The sequence below is a fragment of the Elephas maximus genome, chromosome 13 (genome assembly GCF_024166365.1).
Source record: "Elephas maximus indicus isolate mEleMax1 chromosome 13, mEleMax1 primary haplotype, whole genome shotgun sequence".
Taxonomy (NCBI): Eukaryota; Metazoa; Chordata; class Mammalia; order Proboscidea; family Elephantidae; genus Elephas; species Elephas maximus.
The window spans coordinates 92,115,407-92,137,233 of NC_064831.1; the positions used below are offsets into that span (position 1 = coordinate 92,115,407).

At 39.3% G+C, this 21,827-nt stretch overlaps 1 protein-coding gene across 1 annotated transcript in view; it reads right to left on the reverse strand.

Annotated features, from left to right (window-relative positions):
* The window catches only part of CERS3 (ceramide synthase 3), a 101,317-nt gene that overhangs the window by 52,142 nt on the left and 27,348 nt on the right, over window positions 1-21,827 (reverse strand). Inside the window, exons 3-7 of the mRNA XM_049905704.1 lie at window positions 18,327-18,445; window positions 11,937-11,994; window positions 11,235-11,285; window positions 6,689-6,781; window positions 2,103-2,231 (exon numbers count right to left, since the gene is read on the reverse strand). Coding sequence (XP_049761661.1) covers window positions 2,103-2,231; window positions 6,689-6,781; window positions 11,235-11,285; window positions 11,937-11,994; window positions 18,327-18,445 — 450 coding nt within the window. The remainder of the gene's footprint in view (window positions 1-2,102; window positions 2,232-6,688; window positions 6,782-11,234; window positions 11,286-11,936; window positions 11,995-18,326; window positions 18,446-21,827) is intronic.

Here is a 21,827-nt window from a genome sequence, read left to right on the forward strand (position 1 = left end):
ATGACCCACCAACTGTCTTGGAAATATGAAAGATTAATAGGCTCCACCTTTAGCAAGGTCTAAACAGGGGCAAAAATTGACCATGTCTGGGTTCAATTAGAACTTGACTAAGAAGACACACACTAAAACAAACTACCCAAGGAAGCTGTGGAATACACACCCCTGGAGAATGTAAAAAATGGGCCCCATGCCACTACTTAATGTTGTCTCTACCACCAGCTGATGGAAGGTGCTAGTCCGGCCTGTTGAACCTTGAATTAGATCATGACTTGTGAATCAAGAATGATTCATGACCACTAACAACATAAAGTTGTTCTCATAGTTTACCCATGAAGGAACTCTGAGTTTGACATTCATTTTTCTTCTGTTTTTTACCTAAGGACCTTGGAACATTTTCAAACAGTAATGAGCAAAACTTCACATATACCCAAAGGGATAGATATGACTTCTCATGTTAGGGTTGGGGAACGAAAACAAAGCATTCAGTGATTTGCCCAAGCCACACAGGGAGTTCTGTCGTGTGGAGGACAGGCTGGGAAGGATGGGCAGATGTGAGTGGGCGGGGCTACCGTACAGATCGCCAGTCCCCAGTCTGAAGATCTTGCTCTCCTTTAAGAACATAATGAAGCTGTTTTTACAGCGGACACACACCAAAGGCAATTGAATTAGAGGGTTTAGAAGCAACAGAGTAGCATAAAATTCTTAAGTCACAGCCAATGTGGTGTTAATTTTCAGGTAGGGGTACTGAGATACGATCAGAGAAGGAGGTAATTATAACAGATATGGCTGCATTCAGAGAGCAACAGGTGGGGAAGCTGGCACAACCCTTCGTTTGCTAAACCACGTGCTGCCCTGAAGCACATATACTAACCTTGACCTTTAGAAAGGGATTTGCTTGTTGCATTAGGAATTATATACAAAGGAGAAACAAAATTCTGCACACAGCTAAAATTTTAAGAGTAGCCAGTTGCTTTAAAATGGATTAAAAAAGCTTATACCTAGAGCAGGAGTCGCCAAATTACAGTCCAGCCCACAGGCTAAAGCTGTTTGGCCCTGAAGTTAAGAATGATTTTCACATTTTTAAAAGTATGTAAAAAAAAAAAAACCAAAGAAAGAGGAATAACTGACAGAGATCATACGTGGCCCACAGCGCTATTCTCACCATCTGGCCCTTTACCAAAAAGTTTGCTGACCCCCGATCTAGAAGGACAGTTCTCTACGAAACTGAATTTTTCTTTCCGGTCAACCTGTATTCCATCATTAGCCTTCATGGGGCAATTCTGAACATGAAACGGGTTAGCATCATTTTCCCTGGATTCTTTATGAAGAAGCATAATTAAATAAGTCACTAAGAAAAAAAAAATTTTTTTTTTTTTTTTGAGGCTCGGGGAAATGCTGCTGTCAGTCCAGCAAGAGCCCGACAGTGAAGAGGACCATTCTGTCTCTGCATCAGGACAAACAGGAACCAGCACAAAACAGGAAAATGTAGAGGGAACAATCCTAACTTTGCTTGGTTCCTACTATTTTGTGTGATATGGCCTTAGGAAAACTCTTTGTTTTAATGTCCCTTGTTCTACAAAACACTCTAATTCTTTTTCTCCTTAGAATGCAAATGCCATTAAAAAAACAACAAAAAAAAAATAGTTCTCATTCCTTAAAGCAATGGTTTGGGCTGGAGGAGGCTCAGCGGGGAGATATGCAAGTATTTAGTGGGCATTCAAGCACTGGCTACTATGAATATAAGGTGCCTGGCGACTTTGGGAGTCAGTAACGCCATGTATTCAAGTTTTCCTTTTAAAAGACTAAAGTTCATTCCTTCTTCAAATATTTAATCTTCTTTCCTGAATATTTGCATTCAACCTTCCGAAGTGGAACCTCCCAAATTAACCTCTTTTTTTATACCATGGAGGAAGTTTGAAAATAAAACCTAAGAATTTCCTTTCTTTAACCTTGAAGGATAACGGGGACCCAGGGATATTCTCCAGCTTTGGCTGTTTCCAGGACAGAGCGCTGCTAAATCACTCACAGACAGTTCCTTGTGTGAAGAGTTAACAGAAACCCGAGACGTGGGTATTGTTACTTTTTTAATGGCAAATGTTTACCTCCAGCCAAATGTCAGCCACATCATGCACAATCATCACAAGGGTCCCACTGCGAATATAATTAGAGCACCAAGAGAAGCTCATCAAGCTAATAGCAGCCAGGTGATGGATGACGTTTGCCAGATAATCCTATATAATGAGGGGAAAATGGATACCATTAAGCAAATACAGTTATTTCGCAATCACTGAGAGAGCTAATATTAATTTTAAAAAATCAATAACATACATCTGCATCATGTTTTAAAACTGATAAAATACCTTAATTTTTAAAACAATCCTTGTGAAGGGGATAGAACAAGCATTGTCTTCATTAATGAAGTCATTTAACTTTGGGGCAGCGTGGAATAGTTATCATATAACTCTATATCTGGTGTTTTTTCCACCACCACACACTGGATATACAGATAGACATACACACACAGACATATAACATATACATACACACACAAGCATACTTCTGTGTACGTTTACATTTATTGTTTATTATCTGCCTAATTCCAAAAAGAAAAAATAAAATTACGCAACCGTTAAGGTAAGAATTACTGCCTATGAAGTAACAGATGCAAGTGGAATAACTACACAGTATTCCACTACATAGGAGCCCTGGTGGTGCGGTGGTTAAGAGTTTGGCTGCTAACCAAAAGGTTGGCAGTTTGAGTCCACCAGGTGCTCCTTGGAAAGCCTACGGGGCAGTTCTACTCTATCCTATAGGGTCATTATGAGTCGGAATCAACTCGACAGCAATGGGTTTGGTTATTCTTTTTTTTTTTTTAGTCTCCCCTTATCTGTGGGGGATATGTTCCAAGACCCCAGTGAATTCCTGAAACTGTGGATAGTACTAAACCCCTTACATGCTATGTTTTTTTTTTAATACATACATATGATAAAGTTTCATTGATAAATTAGGCACAGTAAGAGATTAACAACAATAACTAATCATGAAATAGAAGCACTTTATGGCTCCTCTTTGGCATACCTGAATTGCCACTCTTTGAATTGCTGCTCTGAAGCTTTGGGGCCATTATGACGTAAAGTAAGGGTTACCTGAGCACAACCACTGTGGACTGTGGTTGACCACAGAAAGTGAAAGCATGAGTAAGGCAGGACTACCGTATTAGTCAATCTAGGCTAAGAAAAGCTACTGCAATTGAGAATAAAAACTTAAAAGGTTTTCTCCAAGGAAGACATACAAATGGCCAATAAGTACATGAAAAGATACTCAAAATCATTAGCCACCAAGAAAACGTAAATGAAAACCACGATGAGAAACCGTTTCACACCTACTATGACGGCTATAATTAAAAAGATGAACAATAACAAGTGCTGGTAAGGATATGGAGAAATTGGTGCCCTTATACATTGCTGGTAAGAATGTAAAATGGGGTGGCTACTTTGTAAAACAGTCTGGCAGTTCCTCAGAAGATTGAATATAGAGTTACCACATGGCTCAGCAATTTCAATACTCTGTATACATCTAAAAGTAATGAAAACATAAAAAACCCAGCACCGTGGAGTCAATTCTGACTCATAGCGACCCTATAGGACAGAGTAGAACTGCCCCATAGAGTTTCCAAGGAGCGCCTGGCGGATGAAAACATGTGTCCACATAAAAGCCTATGCATGAATGCTGATAGCTGCATTTTCAAAATAGCCAAAAAGGAGAAAAAGCCCAAATGTCCATGAAGTGATAAATGAATAAATAAAGTGTGTCATATCCATACAAGGGAATATTATTCAGCCATAAAAAGAAATGAAGTATTGATACAGGCTACAATATGGACGAACCTTGAAAAGATCATGCTAAAACAACAAAACAAACAAAAAGACTAAGCATATAAAACCACATATCATATAATTCCATTTATATTAACTTATCCAGAATAAGCAAATCCACGGAGACAGAAAGTAAATTACTGATTGTCTGGTTGTTGTTAGGGCAGAGGAGGTTGGGGGAAGTGGGAAGTGACTGCTAATGAGTACGGGGTTTCTTTATGGGGTGACGAAAAGATTTTAAATCGATCGTGGTGATGGTTGCACAACTTTGTGAATATACTGAATACTACTGAACTGTGTATTTTAAGTGGGTGAATTGTATGGTAGATGAATTACATCTCAACAAAGCTGTTAAAAATAAATGTAAATGAGTTTTCTGGCAACCAAACTAAAAGAATAAACATGATATTAATAATAATATCTTAATTTATTGAGTACTTACTATATACCAAAAAATGCTTTATATGGATTAACTTTGTCCTCACAAAAACCAGAGGAGATAAAAACTCTATTTTATAAATGAAGAAACCAAGTTGTTTAGTGAGTTTAATAAACTTGCTCAAGGTGTTAGTGAAGAGTGAAGACAGGAATTCAAGCCGAGGCAATCTGGCTCCCAGCCCTGTGTTTTAACCACCTCCGATAATTTTATGTCTCTGAAGATGTGTATTTACAAAACAGATAATATATATTTATATTTTGAAAAAAGTGCTTGATGTACCTGTAAGCAATAAAAGCGAAATCGACCACTGCAAAAACAAAGGCAGGAGAGATACAGGATCAAACTTTGAGTTTATCTATGAAGACCACCTAAAAAAATGATTACTTTCAAATCTATCCCTTGAGAGAATGACTCAATTAATTTTTTATGTATTCTCAGCCTAAACTAAAGTTAGTAAGAGTTTATCTGTAACTAAAAAAAAAAAAAAAAAAATGAGTTACATAGACAAGAAGATCAGATTTCATGCTTAGAGTTTACAAGCTGACATCATTTAGTCAAGCCAACTTGGTTTTACCTCCTTGATATTGAATTAAACTTAGTTTTACCATATGTATTTTACTACAAACAGATATTTTACATGGGGGGTAGCACATGAATTATCTTCCGAGACTGTATCATTTCATCTATATTGCTAATGTATATGATGACATCTTGTGACTGCATTCTGAGTCTACCATGGTTTGATGAATTAAGGAAAAATATTTTCAAAGTCTTTGAATACATAAAAAATACTTATATAAAGTGGATTGTAATCAACTAAAAGATGTTGTAAACTAAAACCACCAGCACTTTTTCTTTGTGATCAAGGACATTAAGTTCCCAAACCAAAAGAAAGAGAAAACATAATGGAGATTTCTATTCTTACTAAGCAGCACGAAGCTTCAAAGTTAGTTTCTAAAAACACTGTAGTTACCAAATTTTTATTTAAAAAAAAATTTTTGATGGCATGTGTCTTTGGTATTGGAATGCATGCTTATTAATTGAGTATGTTTACATTTTTGGTTGGTAATACTAATTTTGAGAAATATGATCTGGCAATATAATGCACCAATAAGGCTAGTGGCACTTTGGTGCCAATGATCTGTGGTGTGACAACATACCAATAAGAACTAAAGAGAGAACTTACTTCAGGCACCTTCCCACTAGGTTACATGGGGAACCTCTGGTTTTCTAAATATGGTACGGAAAAACCAAAACAAACCCATCAGGGCTCCCTATCACACAGGAAAGCCATAATTACATTTGCAAGCCTTATCTTACAGAAATAAAGGGAAAAAAGGCAAAAGTTTATAAAACTAACACATCTAGGAAGCATCACCTAATAGAATGCGCACCCTACACAACAATGAGGCTCCAACTCTGGTCTGCTGAGCTTCGTGCATGTCAAAAAGACCTACCTTGACACTAAGTGTATTAGAACTGGAATAACATATTAACTACGAGGTCCAGAGGCACAAAAAGTGGCTGGTAATACCAATGGTAACGATAGGAATAATGTTTTACTCTAAATATTTACCAAGGCACCAAAGTATAAGTTGCACTATCAGAAGCGAGGATAGTGAGACTTTGTCTCGCATGTTATCAGGAGGGACCAGTCCCTGGAGAAGACATCATGTTTGGTAAAGCAGAGGGTCAGCGAAAAAAAGGAAGGTCCTCAATGAGATGGACTGACACAGTGGCTGCAACAATGGGTTCAAACATAGTAATGATTGTGAGGATGGCGAAAAACCGGGCAGTGTTTCATTCTGTTGTACATAGGGTTGCTATGACTCGGAAATGACTCGGCAGCGCCTAACAACAACAACGTACTATAAAAGAGGAGTCCTAGTAGCACAACGGTTAAGTGATCGGTTGCTAACAAAATGTTGCAGTTCGAACCCACCATCTACTTCATGGGAGAAAAGATGAACAAGTGTTGGTAAGGGTATGGCGATCTGCTCTCACAAAGATTAAAACCACCAAACCAAACCCGTTGCCATCGATTCGATTCCAACTCATAGCGACCCTGTAAAAACAGAGTAAAACTGCCCCCATAGAGTTTCCAAGGAGCACCTGGTGGATTCAAACCGCTGACCTTTTGGTTAGCAGCCTTAGCACTAAACCAACAGGGCAGTTCTACTCTGTCATATAGGGTCACTGTGAGTCAGAACTGACTCGACAACACACAACAACACGTGCTATAAAAAGCAAAAAAAAAAAAGCTATGAATGAAACTAAACACATATAAAAGCACAATTTAAAGATTAGAATTTTGGACAGGGAATGAAAGTTTTTGAAGACGCTAAAAAAGTAGCTTTGTAAATAAGACACTTACCTTCCTCTTGATATCAGAGCCAAGGCTAAATATCAAAGACCAGTAAAAACTCATCTCTAAAATGTAGTACCAGTATTGGGATGGCAGCAAGGGCTGAGGAAAATAAAATTACACATTACTTTAAATGCCACCGGGTAAACAACTTATTTTAATGCATTAAAATTTATTATTTATACCTATTTATATTTCACATAATCCCATAAAATAATGATGATTTATAATCCAACTTCCAAAAGGGACAAAATATTTTAAGCCATTTTATTTCTGATGGGACAAGTATTTCAAAATCAAGTTAAATATTCTATTTAGATGTTAATAAAACTACCACAGGTATAACTGCCTTATGTTAGTTTATTAAGAGTTAAATTAGAAATATAATTTTAAAACCTTTACATGAGAGCAATGGCGAGTCTGTTGTGCTGGTCCCACAATTTTTCTTATTTAATGTTTCTTGAATACTACACAAACTCTGATGTGCCAGCCTCTTTTCTGGGGAGAGACTGGCAATCAGAACGGGTCTGTTCTCAAACGGGGCAGTAGTAAAGTATGTACAAATAATTCAGGACTCCACAAATCACTTGTGAAAAAATGAAATTTCTACAGCTAAAATTTTCTTTAATAAATTTATAGTTGGGGGTAAGAGTGTTTATTTTTGCTAAGTTGAGACATTATATTAGTTGGCAGGATAGATTGTTACATTAATGGCCCCCAATGAATCTCACCTTCTGATATCAGTGCCCTTATGTAGTCTCCTCCTACACTGACCCTGGGCTTTAATCAAAGGGACATAAACAAATGTGATTCAAGCAGGACCTACATACATACCATGTGAGAAACCTGAGCTATCCTGCTGGAGAGGCAGTAAAGAAGAGGATCAAGGTATCAACTGCCAAACACGTGAATAAAGGCATCTGGGGCATGAGCCATCCCCTAACCAATATAAACTGACTACAAATGCATGAATGAACTCAGCTAATAACACCACACAGCAGAAAAATTGTTCAGCTGAGCCTATCCCCAATTGCCAACTGATATCACGAGCAAATAAATGGCTTTTGCTTTAAGGCACTAAGTTTTGGGGATGGTTTGTTATGCGTCAATAGATAACTAATATACCTAAGAAGGTAAGAGTAAGTTGGAGATGGAAGATGACAGCATTGAGGTTTAGTCTATATAATACCTAGGTTCTCTTTATGGCCTAATTTTTTTTTTTTTTGATTCTTTAATCCTGAGGCTAACACATTTAAAGAACTAATATTTCTAGTCAACTCATTATCCTTGATAAAGCCACAAAAGAATGAGACAGATTTTCTGCGTTCTTCTGTGACAAACAAGCCTGTATGAGATTAACCCTCTTGGTAAGAATAAAAAAATATGGACAAGATTGTTTTTTAAAAATCTGCTTGAAGACATCAGAGATCAATCAAGGCATCCAGAACCTGTGGAGGCAAGACCCACAAAAGAGAAAAATGCATTAAAGAGAATGATTTATTTCAAGTTAACACTTTATTCGAGAGGTACTATGAACTCTAAGCAGGATAAATTCAAAGGAAACCATACTTAAACATGTCATAAATTCTGCATTGGCCAATTTATAAACAACATGGAGCCCAGAGGCTAAGAAACAGAAGTTAAGCAGAACTTTTGGCAGTCTCATAGTGCTAGGAAGCATAGCGAGCTACAAGGTTCAGATCAGCCGAGGAAAAGGAACCTTGATAAGCACTCTAATATTTTATTCGAAACCACCAAATGAGAGCAGTCTAGGAACATGGGTAAGTTGGAACTAGCTCTACCCTCACAAACACTGATAACCACACTGGAGCAGTTCAATCATAAGTTGGATTAAGGTGATTTTCCCTACGCTAACTGCCTAATAGAGGTGAAAGTAAATCCTCTTGGGAGGAAGATAACAGTATCTTCAGCATCTATAATTTTTTACACACAATGTCTGTGATTCAAAAGTTATCAAACACAAGGAGGCAGGAACAAGAAAGAAAACAGGCTCACAGGTGATTAAGCTACTGGATTTATCAGATGTTGACTTTAAAATAACTTCAAAAAATAGATTAAAACATAGAAATTTCTGGTAGAGAACTGGAATCCATAAAAAAGAATTAAAATTTGAGAACTGAAAAATACAATAACCAAAATTAAGAACTAAAAAGATGTGTTTAATAACACATAGGTACAGTTTAAAAAGCACTGGTAAACTGGAAGACATGTCAATACAAAATATCCAGAGCTGTGAAGTGTCCGGAGATTTTACCCTACTTGCAAGCTAGTAAGCTGGCCTGCCACAGTTTCATGCATGCTGGTAGAAGACACAATAGTCCTGGGTCAGAAATACAGGATTGTTTACTACACACAGTAACAGCGGTAGCTGCAATATCAGTATTTAGGCCAGTTCTCCAATCCCCAGTTCCCACAGGATGAAGCAAAGAGGTCAGATGACACCTGCACATGCTTTACAAGAGGGGAACCCTGAGCTACCGAACCTGAATCTCTTAAAACGGGCAACAACGTGTCTGCCCTTTGCTCCAGAAGAAGACATTATCTCTATCTTCCCAGGCTGTCCGCTATACAAACATCCTTAAAAAGATAGTACAGAACAAAAGGTAGTCAGTGCCTCACTTCATAAGACATGCATAAATGCAAGAGACTCGTGGATAATGGTGTCCCAACAGACTGAAGCACAGAGTGGCAAGCAGATGGAAAGTATTGAAAAGTACATGGGATACCTATGGGATCTAGTATAAAAGTCTAGCACGCTAGCATAGTTGTAACTGGAATCCCAGAAGGAGAGAAGACAGAGAGTGGGACAGAAGCAATGGCTGAGAATTTTCACAGATTCAAGAAGTACTATCAACTGTAGGCAGATAAACCTGACAAAACCCACACCTATGCAAATCATAATAAAACTGCTGAAAGACAAAGAGAAAATATTAAAGTTAGACAGAGGAAAAAAAAAAAAGGATACTACAGTCACAAGGAACACCAAGAGCACCTGGTGGATTCAAACTGCCAACCTTTTGGTTAGCAGCTGGGGTTCTTAACCACTACACCACTAGGGTTTCCACTATATTCACAAAGAAGCAGAAATAAGACTGACAGCTGAATTCTTAAAGGAACTGATGGAGGCACTTTAAAGTGCTAAAAGAAAATAAGTGCTGACCTAGAAATTTGCACCCAATATAAATACCCTTAAAAAAAAATGAAGGCACATGATGACATTTTCAAACAAAAATTGGCAGAACTGCCATTTAAAAAATATTAAAGGAATTTCTTCAGGCAGAAGGATAAAAACTCTTTGCCTCTGACTCATAGCAACCCTCCAGGACACAGTAGAGCTTCCTCATGGGGTTTCCAAGGAGTGGCTGGTAGACCTGAACTGCCAACCTTTTGATTATCAGCCTGAGCTTTTAACCACTGTACCACCAGGGTTTCCAGAAGGATAAAAATCCTTCTGAAATGTAGGAAGAGATGCAGGAAGGAGGAAACAGCATGGAAAGGGTAACTTGACTGATTTACAAAACAATAATAGTAATGGCCTACAGGGTTGTAAGTATTTGAAGGAGGAAGTAGGATGAGGGTGTACTGGAATATTTTAAATATCTTTCAGTGTCTAGAAAGAGGTAAGAATACTAATTTGTTTTAGACTCTAATATAGTAATCTCTAGGATAAGTGCTAAAAGAATAAAAAATGCGTGACTGACGAACAAATATAAGAAAGAAACATAATAATATAAAAAAAAAACTTGACTGTCCAATAAAAAGACACAAAGAGAGCTGGAAAAAAAAAAAAAAAAGGAAATGCAACAGGTGGTATAAGCAGAAAATAAATAATAAAACTGTGAATTTAAACCCAAATGTGTAACTACATTCACCACAAACAAACTAAGGGAGTGAGGCAAGTAATGGGTCCACAAAAATGGGTCCACAAAAATGGGTCCACAAAAATGGGTCCACAAAAATGGGTAAGCTCTGGTTAAGGAGCCGGGTGGTGCGAGTGGGTTGTCATCGGCTGCTGACCTAATGGCTGGCGCTTCGAACCCTCCTGGTGGCACCGCAGAACAAAGGCCTGCCAGACTGCTTCCATAAAGATCACAGCCAAGAAAAGCCTACGGGGCACAGTTCTACTCTGTACCACATAGGGTTGCCATGAGAGGAGGTCAGCTAGATGGCAGGAAACAACAAGCTCAGGTGGGAAAAGAGCAACAAGCTCAGGCGGGAAAAGAGCAAAAGGATTGCACAGAAGTGGACGAAGAGTAGAAAAGAGACTAGGATCTAATTCAGGGGACAATTTGAGGGGCCTGGGTGCTGAAACCCTGGTGGCACAGTGGTTAAGCACCCAGCTGCTAACTGAAAGGTTGCTGGTTCGAACCCACCAGTCGTTCCACAGGAGTCTGCTCCCGTAAAGACTGCAGCCTCGGAAACCCTATGGGGCAGTTCTACCCTGCCCTACAGGGTCACTATGAGTTGGAATCAACTCAAGGCAACAGTTTCTGTTTGTGTGCTGAAGGGAGGGATTGTATCATAGGGGACTTACCTGTTTGGGATAGCCATTCCAGACCTCCCACAGGTCATATACCCAAGGTTTCTGAAAATACAAAGAGAAGAAGTAAGTTTGTCAGAGTCAAAGGCTGATTTCAGCACATAACATAAAGTCCTCCTGATGTCATTTATAGGGGGCAAAGACGCACAGTAATATGCACTTCTGTGATAAGCCTACTGCTACAGTTACAGTTCCATATATTTATTCCTCTGAAGGTATTTCTATGTATTCCTCTACAACATCCATGTGACACTTACTACTTCTAAGGAATCTGAAGTCACCAAACAGTGCTCTCTCAAGAAGGAAATGGTTTCAAACAAGTGAATCTACTAACAAAATTATTTTTGAGCCAATTAGATTAATGCTTTGTAGCAATAAAAATATTATTAAAACCTTGCGGGAAATCTCTAAAAGCTGGTTATCTTATCGAAAATGTTATATCCTAAAGCAATTCCCAGGTAACAGGTGGTATAAATAGAAAATAAATAGTAAGATGGTAGGTTTAAACTCAAATACAGAATTCCATTCATTATAAACAAACTAAAGGAATAAGACAAGTGACAGGCAACAGAGAAGCTCCGGTTAAGGAGCCTAGGTGGCGCTTGTTGAAACTATTAATATTCCAAAGCAATTCACAGGCAAGATTTTAAAAATTAAAGACAAATTCCAATCAAAGATATCAAAAAGAAAACTTACATCATAAAGAAATGCAACTCCAGCCGCAGTCAGCATTAAGTAAAATGCAAATCGCCAGCTGCCAAAAGAAAGAAAAGTCTTTATTCCTTGTAAAGGTAATTGACATCTGAGGAGAAAAATCTTTGGCATGGCAGAGTTTGGGCAAAACACACATTCTGGAGTCAAAGTAATTTAAGCTCATACTCTGGCTTTCCCATTTACTAGATGTCTGTAACCTTGGGTAAAGGTCCCTGGGTGGCACAAACAGTTTGTGCTCCGATGCTAATTGAAAGGTTGGCATTTCGAACCCATCCAGTGTCACCTTGAAAGAAAGGTCTGGTGACCTGCATCTGTAAGATTACAGCCAAAGAAACCCTAAGGAGCTTAGTTCTATCCTGTAACACACAGGGTGGCCACGAGCCACAATCAACTCCACGGCAATGAGTTTTAATCCTGAGTAAGTCACTTACTTCCTCATCTGTAAAGCAAGGGAGGGTGGAGGGAAACTTACCTCAAAATATAAAAAGGATTAAAGATAATTTGTGAAAACACTGATCATATTTTCCCTAGTATGAAGTGAGCAATAACAAATGGGAAGTTATTATTGTTATTATTAAAATGCCTCGTCTAGTTCCTGACACATAATAAATGATGGTTGATATTATCATCACCACAGGAAAGAATCTAATTATAGTCTAATCACTTATTTTACCCCATTTAATTCCCAGTAAAAAGGTTTAATGTGGTCAGACTTTATCCTTGCCTCCTAAGGCATATTTTGAAAAAAGAGTATTTTTCTCAAGTATGGAAAAGAACGCATAGATAAAGAGACGTAAAAGACACACCCACTGTTTTCACTATCAAGTGCTGCTACCGCAGAAACACCAGAAGCTGGTGGCTTTAACAAGCAAAAGTTTGTTCTCTCCTAGTTGAGGAGACTACATGTCCACGTTCAGGGCTCTAGCTCCAGGGAAAGGCTTTCTCTCCCTGATGGCTCTGGGGGAAGGCCTTAATCCTCCCTTGGGTCTAGGAGGTTCTCAGCCCAGAGACACAGGGTCCAAAGAATGCGCACTACTCCTGGTTCGTCTTTCTTGGTGGTGGGAGGTTCCTCTCTCTCTGCTCACTTCTCTCTCCTTTTATCGTAGGCTACAGCCCCAGGGAGACTCCCCTTACATCAGATCAGGGCTGTGACCTGAGTAAGGGTATTGTATCCCACCCTAATCCCTTACAACTGATTGGCTGATCACATCGGATCACACCATTACATCCTTACATAACTGCCAAACCACTGAGAATCATGGCTCAGCCAAGTTGACACATATTTGGAGGGGATACAATTCAATCCATGACACCAACCAATTGCAATATATAGACCTTATTTAGATCATGATTCAAATAAACAAACTATAAAGAAAAGTATAACACAATCAAGGAAAATTGAACACCGATTAGATTTGTTGTTAAGTAACTTTTTTCTTCAGTATAGTACTGGTATTACAATTACGTTTAAAATAAAGAGTTATCTTTTAGAGATACATACTAAAATGCTTACAAATGAAATGATACTATGTCTGATATTTGCTTCAAAAGTAACCTGGGGTGGGAGAAAGCAGTAGGTGCAGGTACAGATGACACAGGATTGACCTTGGATTGACAACTCTTAAAGCCAGTGATGAGTACACAGTTCATTATACTAGTCTTTTATATATGCTTACAACTTCCCAGAGTAAAAAATTTTGAATTCCTGATGTTTTACCTAATGATTGCCGAAGCAAAAATAATATTAAAAGCAATATTTGTTCCTTATATTTGTATAATGCTTTATAGTGCTTTCCTCAACACACTTGAAAGATAAGCAGGAAAGAGGAATATAGGCATATACCCATTTTGTAGATGAAAAGTCAGGCTCAAACAAATGAGGCCAGTTGATGTAGCTAAGAAATGGAAAAGCTGAGACTGAAGTGCAGGTCTTTGGACTCTGAATCCAGGAGTGTTCCCTGACTATTATTATTGGCTCTAAGCTAGATGACAGTTCATTACTCACAAAACTGAGCCATGAAAATACCCAAAGGGCATTTTACAAAATGAAAAGGGAGACCTGTCTGCACCTGTTTTATTTATCCTTGGTCTGGGTATGGCACCTGCTTAGATGCAGAAAGCAGTTCCACGTTTCCCTGGATTATCCTGACCAAATAAGAATCCCAAAATAGGATCTAAGACTAGCCAGCCCACAAAGGTGGCCGTGAGTCTGGGTGGTACATTCCATTTCATTTGTTTTTCTAACATATATTAACTTTTTGACTCTGCGAAGCACACGTGTTATCTCGTTTTATCTTTGTAACAACCTCGGAAGTAGGGACTATAATTACCCTATTTTTACAGATTGGTGCTTAATTCTCACAATAATCCTGAAAAGCAGATAAGATGGATACAAACAAGGAAGCCAAGGTTCAGAGAGATCACTAACTCACCCAAGGTTGTCCAATAAGAGTTGGCAAAAACTAAGCTGCACGTTTTCAGGACTAGTTGTACTCAGGTGTCATTATACTATACCCATGGTTCTCAAAGTGTGAGCCAGGAACCCCTGATGGTTCCCAAGATCTTTTCAGGAGGTCCATGAGGTCAAAAAGGTTTTCGTAATTACACTGTTATTTGTCTTTTTTCACTGTCATGCCCTCACAAGCGTATAGTGGCATTTTCCAGAGGTTATTTGACAAGTGATAGCTAAGGAATATGTGTTTATGTATTCTTATGTTTTGCGTTTTTTGTTTTGTTTTGTTTTTTTATGTTTTGTAGGTATCTCAGTTTTAATTTACAATACAGTAAATATCAATATGTATTACACACATAGACAAAAGCTTTTTGTGACCTTCAAAAGTTTTTAAGAGAACTTTTGGTCCTGAGATGAAAAGGTTTGAGAACTGCTATACTTCACTGACACTAAGATGAACTATGGTTCACTTGTTAATGCCATTTTACCTGCTTCAAGTAAATCTTCCTTTTTTACCAAAACAGGCCGAGAAAAACATAATTGTGAAAAAATAATTTTTCAGGAAAGAGAGACAGTGACTAATTAGGCTAAGATGGTAACAGTGGAAGACAGACTGCAGGGTGAAATCTGGGGAGGAACTGGACAGCGTGAACTTGGGCCAGCGGTAAAAGAAGGTGATGACCAGATGTGGTATCATCTTGGGAGAGAAGGGAGAAAGCAGGCAGTGGACCTGCCCCAGGTCAGGCTAGGCCAGGTGGCAGTCCACCAGACAGGAGAGCTGCTCCCACAACACTAAGAGAGCACGGCTGCCTATAGACATCAGGCACTTGGACACTACAGTGTAATTTTATAATAAATGTCTTAAAAAAAAAAAGTATAAGTGCTAATTTTACAAAGAAAATTGGTCAGCTAATATGAAATTTGATTTAAAGGAAAAAAAAAAACACTAAAGATTGAAATCCCGAATGCTGTTAACAGGGCTTCCAAAAAAAAAAAAAAAAAAAAAACCTAATGCCGTCAAGTCGATTCTGACTCATAGCAACCCTATAGGACTGAGCAGAACAGCCCCATAGAGTTTCCAAGGAGCGCCTGGAGGATTTAAACTGCCGACCCTTTGGTTAGCAGCCATAGCACTTAACCACTACGCCACCAGGGTTTCCTAACAGGGCTTAGGGCGTCATAATTAAAGAAAATAACCAAAGATTATAACCAAAGAAACAATACACTGAGTTTAGGGTGTTCAGAGGCTGACTCATCCTGACACTACGGAGGAACTTCTCCCTGTTAGACAGTAATTTGTGAGGGCTCTGCATCAGGAAAGAAAGTTCCTGAGATTTCCAAAATGCCTAGGGGTGTGTATCTTGTGCTATGATTTCTGTAGCAAATTCCATAACTGATGGAGAAAAAGTATAGTCTTGTACAATTAAACAGCTTGACATTTTGCTTTAGTCTGTTCATTTATTCCATAACTTTTAACAGTTATCTGACTTACAGAAAATTTGCAAATTGCTAATGAATAAGGTAAATCTTAAATTTTATTTAAATGTTTTGAGTGTATTGCTCCCTGAATATACTATACAATTTCTTGCTTTGGGCCTTTGCCTTACTTGAAACATGCTGCCCCCAAACGCTGCTTCCTTTTCTTATGGAAGCAACCCATTCTTCAAGATCCAGCTTGTGTTTCATCTCCTTTAAAAAGCTTTTCTCTGACTTCTCCAGCCTTGTTGACATATCTCATCTGAATCCACAGTACGTTTAAACTCAGCCATGTATCTGCTGGCATACAGTCTCATCTGCCATCGGGTGGAATAACGATAGACGTTATGGTTTCATATGTGATGGCCTGGTCTCTCTAATCAGCTCTGTAAGGCTAGTGATCATGCCTTATACTTTTACTTCCCTCTTAAATCTGGAGGTCTATACAGCCTAGGGTAGTGCTAGGTACTGAGAAGATACTCAATATGCCCCTCTGCCTGCCTGCACTGACTGACTGTAAGGGTAACTCAACACCCCCTCCTCTCGCCTCAACTCGGCGGCAGGCTTTCAGTGGACTCGTTGACACAGGCGGGTTCCCATATGTATGTTTGGGCCCTGTTGATCCAAATGGTCATCTGGCATAGGAGATGTTCTGCTTGCTACGAGGTAAGGGCACAGAAAGAGCATCAGAATAAGAGTGAGAAGACTTGAGTGTAACAGTCCCTCAAACAGCTAGGCGACCTGAAGTTCTTTAACCAAGATAGGTGTGTGGTTTCTCATTTCTTAAATGGGGCTAACCCTATCTTCCCCGGCTGCCTCATACTGTTGGTGGGAGAATCAAACAAACGTTATCCATAAATGGTCAGGCATGATGACGTATAAGAGATTATCAGAGAATCTCACTGGAATATGATTCACTCAGAGTTAGAGAATTAGTCCCTTCCCGGTGAATTTATTTAAGATAAGAGCCATCTGCTCATGAGAATGAATGATAGCAGGAAAAAAAGAGAGATGTAATGTATAAGTTGGAGCCCTGGTGGCGCGAGAGTTGAGAGCTCAGGCTGCTAACCAAAAGGTCGCAGTTTGAATCCACCAGCTGCTCCTTGGAAACCCTGAGGGGCAGTTCTACTATGTTGTATAGGGTTGCTATGAGTCAGAATTGTCTCGATGGCAACAGGTTTGGGTTTGTTTTGTGAGATCAGCTCCACTTTGTGCTGTTTTGTGGTGACGGTTTACAGAGATATACTGTGCCAACGTGACATCAGTGGCAACACAATATTAACCAGTCATTCAAGTCAGAAAAGTCAGATGGAAGCTAGTTAGAGAACAAACCAGATTGGGTAGTATCTTGAGCCACTGTGGAAAAGGCAATGGAAGCCTGTAATGAGAAATGAGTGCTGGTTCCGAGACACCCTGACATCACTCGGTGTCTCAGTTGGATTCCAAGCATACAGAAACTTATAAGTAAATTAAAGGAAGTCCTTAAAGTTTAGTCTTCCCATAGGCTCTCTGTTTGTTTATTTGAGCGTCTTGCATCAGCTCCCTATTCATTTCACCCTCAAAACAAAAATATCTGGTGAAGGTTACTAGACAATGTGAGGACCTTAAGAAATGGGCAGAAAGAAGAAATGGTGCTGGTGTATAGAATGCAGCAACCAGCACAACCCAACTAACACACATTTGTCAGATTTAAAGAAGGGGAAACAAAATAAGAACAATCACCTAGTTCACTTTTTTTTCACAGGTGTCAGTTCTGCCACCAAGGACATGACCTAAAGTACTACAACATTCTACAAGGAAAAAAAGCAAAACTCAGATGACACAAAAAACAAATCCAACGCATCTTATACTGCCCTCAGAATGTATTTGAAGAAAACAGCTCTGTGGTAACAGTCCTATTTGATGCCCCAACCCAACCCGACCCTCTTGCTAAACCAACTGGGAAACCGAGAGGAGCTGGCTGTCCAGTTCACAGGGGGAAGTTGGGATAATGATCCAACACACATCCTCTCCAACATTCTTGCTCTTAAGATTATAGCATGATTGGAAACAGGTGATAAACTCTTATGACATGAGGCCAATCTCTACCCTAAAAAAGATAAACAGTTGAGACATTTTCATGATTTTTCTAGACTTCAGGATAAGTACATAATACCTCCTGTTCATTTTAGGGAGCTCATAGCTTGCAAAGCACTTTCCATGTATTTTCTCATTCTACAAGAACACTAAGGGGTAGGTAAAGCAGGCAATATTATCCCCATTTTATAGAGAAGGAAATGGAAGACCAGAGAGTAAATGAGTGACCAGCCTAAAGCATGCTTTTGGTAAGTGACAGAGCTGGGTTTGAACCCTTCTTCTGTTCCAACTCCAGTATTCTTTCTGAGATGACCATTCTACTCCCTGTAAAATCACAGCATTTCAAGGGCTTTGACTGTCCTTCTTACCAAGCTTCCCGGAACTTCTTCATCCTGCAAGGCCTCTCTTGATTCCGCCGACTCCTAAACCATCTTTCGACCTGGCGCTCTGTCAAGTTACACTTCTTTGCCAGGCCATAAATATCAGTCTGAAAAGGGATGAAATGAATGAATGACAGACAGCAGAGTCAGACTGGCAGGCAGTCAAGAGACTGTGAGGTCAGGTCCTGAGAACTTGTGTACTGGAGATGAGAAAGATTCTGCCATGAGATCTTGAGTCAATGAATTAACCTCTTTTGCTTATGGAATCACAAAATTCAAAAAAGGCAAGTTAGTATCCCAACACTCTGAATTACTAAGAAAGATCAGTTCTCTATAGCTTGGTATCCACTCACATGTTCGAGCTGTATAGGTGAGTTCACAAATTGCTAATTTTTTTAGTGCTCTTAGGTGTCTGGTAGAGTGGTATAGTTTAAGATGCTGATCAAATCCAATCTCTTCATTTTTCTTATGAGGAAGCTGAAACCCCAAAAGTTTTAGTGATTTGTCCAAGATCTAAAATTAATTTTCAAAATGAGGACAAGAACTTAGACTAGTGTGAGCTTTCAATTATATCACACGCTGTCTCTAGTACCTCCAGGAGATAATGCAGGAAAGACTTAAATAGGTGTTAACCACACACTTCCACATTTCATCAGATATAGAGCCTATTTCAAACTAACCCAAAATAATTCCAATCACAAAAAATCATGACGGCAACACCAAAAAAATTATGATTGCTTCTCTTCTGGAAAGCAGAAGTTGTAGGCTATGATTTAAAATTAGAAACAATAATGAGGATAGGTTAGCTCAACGGTCACAAACTCAAAGACCTACTAGGGCCAAACAAGAAACATAAATGACTAAGTGTACCAGGTCTTTTTCATAATAGGATTTTAAGTTGTATTCTTTCAACACAGGCATGTTTTGCGTGTTAAATCTATGGCAATGTTCATCACTTCCACAAAGAAATATATTCTCCAATTGTTTTTGAAATACCAACCTTCTTAATATTTCATTTTCCAACAGGACAAGATATATTTCTTAATATATCATGAAAAACTAAAATTGTATAACAATGATCTTCAGCTTCAGAGTTCAGGAAATCAGTGGGAGCTATATGAGTATAGTGAAAGGAAAAGCATATGCCCTTTCCAAAAGGGACAGCAGGGACCAGGCTCTAGCTGATGGCTGCCAGAGGGAAAATGCAGTCCCAGAATTTTGATGTGAAATGGCTAGTTTTTTAAAATGTTGAAAATTTAAGTAATTGTTGGCCAACATTGTGAGAACCAAAGCCTGCATGTTGGCCAGATCACTGGACATCTAACCATCTGTGACCAGCAGTACAGTTTCTGCTGTGTTACCATGTATAGTTCATGCAATTGTTCGGGTACACATGGCAATAGTAGGTGAACTTCAAAGAGAAGCATAAGACTGGCAAAGGAGTAATTGCACCTTCTACATATTTACCATCTAAACCACTAGGCCATAACTGAATCTGAAGTGAGGGGAAGCAAAGCAAAACAAAAACAGGATGTAGCCCATACTATACTGTTTCCCGGTAAATCGCCCTCTATAATACCCGTTCTTTCACAAGCCAAGCGTTCACCTCATTTTTGAAGCAACTGAGTTGGTGACTATTTATTGGTGCCTATTTCTTGCAGGAAGGTGCTCTGGTTAAGTGCTCAACTGCTAATTGAAAGGTTGGTAGTTCAAACCTGCCAGCCGCTCCATGAGAGAAAGATGTGGCAGTCTGCTTCTGTAAAGATTACAGCCTTGGAAACCCTATGGGGCAGTTCTACTCTGTCCCATAAGGCTGCTACGAGTTGGAATCCACTCGACGGCACCTAACAACAACTTCTTGCAGGCGCTGGGCTTAAATGCTGGAGATCTAAATGAACAAGACTGATGTGGGCCTCATCTTCACAGGTGATATAGGTTGAATTAAGTTAAATGTGTGTCAGCTTGGCTAGGCCATGATTCCCAGTATTATGTGATTGTCTACCATTTTGTCATCTGATGTGATTTTCCTGTGTTGTAAATCTTACCTCTATGATGTTAATGAGGCAGGATTAAAGGCAGTTATGTCAATGAGGCAGGACTCAATGTACAAGATTAGGTTGTATCTTGAGTCAATCTCTTTTGAGATCTAAAAGAGAGAAGTGAGTGGAGAAGGCGGGAGCTCATACCACCGAGAAAGCTGTGCCTGGAACAGAGTGTCCTTTAGACCCAGGGTTCATGTGCCGAGAAGTTCCTATACTTGGGAAGACTGATGACAGGGACCTTTCTCCAGAGCCGACAGAGAAAGGCTTCCCCTGGAGCTGACACCCTGAATTTGGACTTCCAGCCTACTAGACTGTGAAAGAATAAATTTCCATTTGTTAAAGCCATCTACTTGTGGTATTTCTGTTATAACAGCACTAGATGACAAGACAACAGGGTAAAGTCTGTCTAGTGAGGAAGTCAGAAAATAAGACAATTAATTATAATAAAATATCATGAGGGTTAAGATGGAAAAGTACAGGGTACCACGGGACCTAACTTTATGTTGTCAGTTCCTGGATGTCACAGTCCCTGGAAGGAGAGGATGAAGAAGGGAGGTCCTGGCAGAGAGACCAGCATGAAAGGTGGCCTGGAGACGAGAGCATGAGTAAGCAGGGAATACCTGAAGAACAGATAGAAGCCTTATATGACAGAAATATACAAAGATCAGCAGCCGAAAGATGTGGTTAGGCCACTTCAGGGAGGGTCCTGTCTGCAATGTGTCTTGTGGATTAGAGGTGTTTGCGTTTGTAAAGTCGCCCTCTTGCAGTGGTGTAAGAATGAACAAGTGGGAGTGAAACTGGAGGTAGACACCCTATTCACTTTTCTTTTTTGTGCTTAGGTCTCTGTGCTTAATAGTGAAGGCCTTGCACTCTAGGCTGAACAGGTTTGGCGGTCTGGACACACTAACCTAAGCAGCGCCATTCTCACACTCCCCTGAAGGAAGGAGAGAACATGGTAGGCATCAAGGCAAAAAAAAAAAAAAATACGGTAGAAAGGGCAGGAAAATGGAAACAGAAGATCCAGTTCTGCTACTTCCTAGCTGTGCAGCCTTAGCGTTGTACTTAAATTCTGACCCAGGGAATAATGATATTAACAATGATGATGTTTGTTACCTACCTCACGAGATTAAGGATACAGGGGTCTCCAGGATGTGAAAGTGCTACATAAACTACCAAGTCTTACGTACTGCTGCATATTTTTATGGCCAAACACAGAAAAGAAATAACGGACTAAAAGACACTTAAGGAAAAAAAATATTCCTTTACTTCTTAAGCATGTACACACATGAACAGATCCCCCAAATAGAGGATATAATTCTAGGAATTCTCCTCCAATAAAGATGGATGTTGCTTGGTCCACAACATGACATATTCTGAAATGCCACAGCACTGTGTTCTGTAAGCTCTTAGACTGCAAGAGCTCTGGGTCTAGCTTGCCTATTTCAAA